The sequence below is a fragment of the Nestor notabilis genome, unplaced genomic scaffold, assembly GCF_000696875.1.
Source record: "Nestor notabilis isolate BGI_N333 unplaced genomic scaffold, ASM69687v1 scaffold850, whole genome shotgun sequence".
NCBI lineage: Eukaryota > Metazoa > Chordata > Aves > Psittaciformes > Psittacidae > Nestor > Nestor notabilis.
The window spans coordinates 1-5394 of record NW_009912233.1 but is presented as its reverse complement, the minus strand read 5'-3'; the positions used below and the strand labels follow the sequence as shown (position 1 = coordinate 5394).

At 45.4% G+C, this 5394-nt stretch overlaps 1 protein-coding gene across 1 annotated transcript; it reads right to left on the bottom strand.

Moving 5' to 3' along the window:
- Positions 1-4189, bottom strand: LOC104408669 (origin recognition complex subunit 4-like). The gene is made up of 5 exons (XM_010018338.1): positions 4166-4189; positions 3131-3239; positions 1262-1357; positions 1108-1175; positions 1-189 (listed from the first exon to the last, which is right to left on the bottom strand). Exons 1-5 carry the CDS (start codon positions 4187-4189, stop codon positions 1-3), a joined length of 486 nt encoding a protein of 161 aa, XP_010016640.1.
- Between the last annotated feature and the right edge of the window lie 1205 nt (positions 4190-5394).

Genomic DNA, 5394 nt, shown 5'->3' with positions numbered 1-5394 from the left:
TTACAGCCAGCTGAGCGATGAGGCTGCCCACTGTTTCACATCCACAGGGCAGTTTGGGTACGCCTGCAAGGCATCCATGATCTGAGTATTGTCCAATAGCAGCTTCATCAGGAGGTACTCGCGCTGAGCACGTATATTTGGTCTTTCTATTGGCCTTACTAATTCCAGCTGTATTAAGTGTTCAAATGCCTAAAAACAAAATAAAAACCAATCAGACAACATCGCTTGTTTTGGATAACCGGAGACACTTCTGACAGAAGCCTGTGATGTGCGAGCCCAACAGAGAGCTGTTTGATGCCAGCTCTGTTCTACCTCATGTCCTTTGCACACATAGCAAAGCACATCGGCTATGCTGGATGATGTAGAATTCACCTTCCTTCTTAAAGAAACCATGTTTGAAATCTGGTGTACAGGTAACTGGGGATGATGTTGTTATTCAGGGAAACCAGTGGGAAGGTCTACTCCAAGCACACAGACAGCATTATGTAATTTCCAGTGGAATGACATTGAGTTGGAAACCAAGTGGGCTCACCTGCAAGAGGGGAAGGCAGCTTTGACCACATAACTGGGTTAAGTTCATCAACAGAAAAGGCAGCACCTAATGGACTGTAACCAAAACACAGTTCCCAACTTGTAGCTCAGACTGTAGCTGGCTAAGCAAGCCAGCCACATCAGACTGCAGACTGATTCCACACACCAGTCAGACCTACTGGATTAAGAAAAGCCGATTTTTAATGGGGTAAAGTTTTGGAGACATCACCTCTGGCGAGCAGAAGTGAACACGCTCACTGAAGACACCTGTGCACATACACAAACCTCTCCTTTGGAAGCCATCTCCTATACAGTCAGTGTCACTGAAGTAAAGTTAAGCTCCCTGGAGAAAGGCTTCACACAGGTACTAAACTCTTCCAAGTGTAACTATTTCCCAGCTGGGCACTGCCTTGAGCTCCCCACCTGAGGCATCCGCTCTAAGTTCTACACCCTGAAAAGCCCTGTCTTGCTTCAAGGGCTGCATTTCACTACTCATATCTGTGCCCTAAGAAAAAAAGAAGACATCTCAATACTTTACAATTTAAAAGATCAATAAAAAAGACATTTCAGGCTTACCTTCATGACAACTGGCTTTTCAAAGTTGTACATGCAGTGTGCCTTCCTTTGTATGAACTTCTGGAATTCTGTAGCAGTAATGGGAAAAAACGGAGTGAGTGAATTAGGGGAAGTAACTGATGTAGGCTTGGTAAGGTTCAGGCATTTCTCTCACCGTTGTAAACCATCTGGAAGTTAAAGGGTTCTCCTTCATAAACATCATTCAAGTGTTTCATAGCTATAATTAGGCAGATTTCCAGGACAGACAAACCTAGAGGGAAAGACAAGAGCTCTAAATACTTCATTTCAGAAATGCAAGTAGCTCACATACTATTTTTATATGCTGTAGGCCTCACTTAATTGTGTTATATATGTTCATAATGTAAAAAAAAAAAAATAAATCCAAAATCAAAGAGGCTAAGTAAAAGAACATTTTTTTCCTCAAGTGTTCAAAGAAATGGGCTGTTTCCATCAAAAAGCAAGAAATACAAGTAAATATAAGTACAAAGAAAAGCCATTATTGCAACTGTACAGTGACACAGATGTTCAGCAGCACCAAGATAATCTCCCTGGTACTGGACAGTATGTCATGAAGTGAGACTCTGAAAAGGTTGCTATTTGAAGCTGAAGAAGCAACACAGCAGATCAGCTCCATGGTCCTGAGGAGACTTTGGGAAGCACTGGACTAAGCCAAATCAAAGCCTGCAAAACCTGGGAAGCCATGAGTAAGCCATGGGCAAGCCATGGGCTGAGTTAACCTTTCCTGGTCAGGGAAGCAGTTCCCCCTCTAACTGTATTTAGGCTTAGTATCATCACCAGGAGACCTGTATTTCTCTCCCTGTTTGTGCAGGTTCCAGAATGCTTATCAGGGAAAACCTAAGCATAGTGCTTGGTACATCCCCTCTGCCGAGGTTTAGAAAGGGAGAACCCCAGGTGGTGCGAAGGTGGCAGCAGCAAACAGAAACATGCCAGAAGGGCCTGTACAGCAGGAAAAACAGCCCAACTAAAGGCAGGTAAGCGCATGCAACTGAGCTCCCAAAGTACAGAATTCAAGTTCACACTTCAATTCTGTAGATATCCAAGCACAGACTGTTGCAAGCTACAGAGGGTTTATCGCAACAGGTAAAGTACCTCCTGTACCCCCAGCTAACCAGCACTACAAGAATCAGACTGGTTCGGGTTGGAAGGGACCTTAAAGATGATGCAGTTCCACCCCCCCTGCCACAGGCAGGGACCCCTTCCACTAGACCAGGTTGCTCAAAGCCCCGTCCAGCCTGGCCTTGAACACTGCCAGGGATGGGGCAGCCACAGCTTCTCTGGGCAACCTGTGCCAGTGCCTCATCACCCTCACGGGGAAGAACTTCTTAACATCTAACCTAAATCTCCTCTCAGTTTAAAGCCATTCCCCCTTGTCCTATACCTACCTGCCATTGTAAAAAGCCCATCTCCAGTTTTCATGTCAACTCCTTTAGGCACTGGAAGCTGCTATAAGGTCTCCCCAGAGCCTTCTTTTCCCCAGGCTGAATAAGCCCAGCTTTCAGAGGGCCCCAGAGCTGGATAAAGTACTCCAGGTAGAGCCTCATGAGAGCAGAGTAGAGCTGCAGAATCCCCTCCATGGACCTGCAGGTGATGCAGGAAGGAGTCAGGATCTTCCCTTCCTCCACCACTTCGGCAGGACAGATGCACTGCCTAGGCCGGTTCCTCTGCCCAGGCTACCGGTGCTTTCCCTGGCTAGCACTGAAGCTCCGAACCAGCTATGTGGCACTGCCAGCCCTAAACCCGCATCACAGTGGCGCGCTGGCCAAGCTCTTTACATCAACTAGTCTGTAACTCCATCTCTGGTTATTCACCCCCACACACATGCATGAATGCCCAGAAGCATTCTGTGGGAGCGGTATTCCCTGTGCAGCTCATACCGACTGGGACACTGCCCTAGACAGTCTCTCTCACATCAGGAGAAGTTCAGGGAGGGACTTGACACATTCCATACTCCTAAGAAACATTCTGGAAGGGAGGTGAGGGTAGAGGGGAAGCTGAGCTTTACCATGTACAATATTTGCTCTCGAGTCCACTCGATACTGCTTGCTTGCTTCATGGAGATCTGACGCAGTGATAAGTGGGTGATGCACAGTAACGTTACTTACAGCGAGCATCTAAAAATAAAGCAGCAGACATTTTCCACTTAATTACTAATTACCAGACGTACTTTCTGCTCAGGGATGAAATGCAGAAGAACACACTTCCCCTGGAGTCACCTACTGGAAACGTTAATGAATAAACCCCCCCACACAGTAGGCTCATACTGAAAACCTTGTAAATAGCTGGTAGCTACAACTACACTTCGCCAGGAAGGTTTTCCAGGCTTATAACTTTAAAGCCTTCTCACTGGAGGACATAAACACTCATTACCTTGTTTATATTCATTTCAGTGCATTAACATACTTCAGTGATTGCTGTAAGAATGACTTACAACTAGTTTAAACACACCTTTGTGACAGCTGAAAGTGCCAAGAAAGCGCCTGAAGGCACCGCTCAGGTTGCAGAACAGGAGCGACCCCTTCAGAACATTTGCTGAAGTCTCACCTTCTTACAGTATGAATCCTTAACAACATTCAACTGCCTGTCACAGGAAGTGTTTTTGAACAACTGTGAGTTAATAGATAGTTAACTGACCTCTTCCATCACCACCCTTGCAAAGCTCTGGATTAGCCCCAAGCCCTTCTGCAGCAGCAGGCACACTGCAGTGACCTTCACTTCCTCCTCAGGGCTTTAACTATCTATCTGCCTTGTAAGTATTTTGTGGACAGAAAAAAACCAAGTATTTTTAGTGACTACTTCCTACTTTTGCAGGTCTGCGTATGAAAAACTTAATTTTACAGAGGTCTTTCACCACGAACGACAATGCTATCTACCGCCAGTCCTTCCTCATCCTCTTTCCTTACACATGGGGCTCAAGGAAGGCTATTCAGACAGCCATTGGCTTTTTTCTGGCATTCACTCAAGCCACAGGGACAGCACTGGGTGCCCTTAACCTCAAAATAATCTGCAATCTTGTAACAAATTCCAGTAAAGAGAGGACTACCAAAAAGAGGGCTCGGATCATGCTCTCTGCTTCGAAACTAGAGCAGAAAGTCTATGATGTAGCTTTTGGAGTGACTGTAAGCCCAGCACTGGGAAAAGCTTTCAGCATTGAAGACTCCAAGAAGAGCCCACCAGTGAGCAGAAGGTTCAAATCTGAATCCTTGCACCACATAGGATACGCAGGCATGTTCAGTGGGGTTTTCACACCTGACAGAAACACACAGATTGTAAGAAAGACGGTTAAAAACAAATCTCTTTTTGGTAATCAATGTTACTGCATTCATATTAACTGTGCTAAAAAACAGAAGTGAGGGAAGGCAAGTTTTGAGAGAGAGAACCTTCAAGAGAGCTTGACCATGTGTTGAGCTTCAGCTCATTTGTCATGACAGAAGGAAGCTGACCATCAGCATTACCTCCTACTTACTGAACACAGAATTATTCTCTCTAACAGGGAAGCAGCAGTCTAATTTTTCCCCACACAGTGAGGCAGCCTTTCTTCTCCCACTAAGGTAACTGGGAAAGGTTGAAGCTACCAAGTGCAGTTCTGAAAGCTTGCTCAGGCCCTTGGTGCCAGATAATGTGGTCATTTGGAAGATAAGCATTAACTTCCATCTCAGTATTGCTAAGGATTAGGAGCCTCAAACTTCCAGCACCTCAAGTTTTAAAAGACCGAGATCACATTTCCTGGACTAGGGTCATGGTAATGGACAAATTCAGGACAGCATCTGGGCTACCTGAATTGCTCCACGTATCAAACCAGCCCTGGAAAACAAAGCAGTGCCTAATCAAACAGTTCATAAAGTGATTTTATCAGATTCTCTGCAGAAGAAGAAACTGGAAGTGATAAAAGAAAACAAAAGCATTTCCTCTACGTGAATAACAAGACTGTAGGTACATGGGAACACTCTTATTGAAAGAGGTACCCAGCAGCAACCAGTCCATAAAGGCAAGTAACCTTGGATCACAGCAAGGGCGATGGCTTCGGAAGAAGGAGTAGTGAAAAAAGGGATGACAACAAATATTTTGGCTCTAAGTGACAGTTATTTCACTAAAAGCAGTTCCATAGAAGCACCGTGTGCTTTTATGTTGAAAGTGCAGAACAGCAATGGGGGACATTACTGTGGGGATCTGTCACAGGCCACCTGACCAGGAGGAATCTGTGGATGAAGTGGTCTACAGACAGATAGGAGCAACCACACGTTCACATGCCCTTGTCCTCATGGGGGA

What these genes read in the sequence shown, in the direction of transcription:
- LOC104408669 (XM_010018338.1), bottom strand. Translation starts at nt 4,189, where the DNA reads ATGATCCGAGCCCTCTTTTTGGTA. An exon ending in CTTCCAGATGGTTTACAACG is followed by an intron (nt 1,176 to 1,261) that starts GTGAGAGAAATG and finishes TTACTGCTACAG; the next exon opens with AATTCCAGAAGTTCATACAA. An exon ending in AAAAGCCAGTTGTCATGAAG is followed by an intron (nt 190 to 1,107) that starts GTAAGCCTGAAA and finishes TTTTGTTTTTAG; the next exon opens with GCATTTGAACACTTAATACA.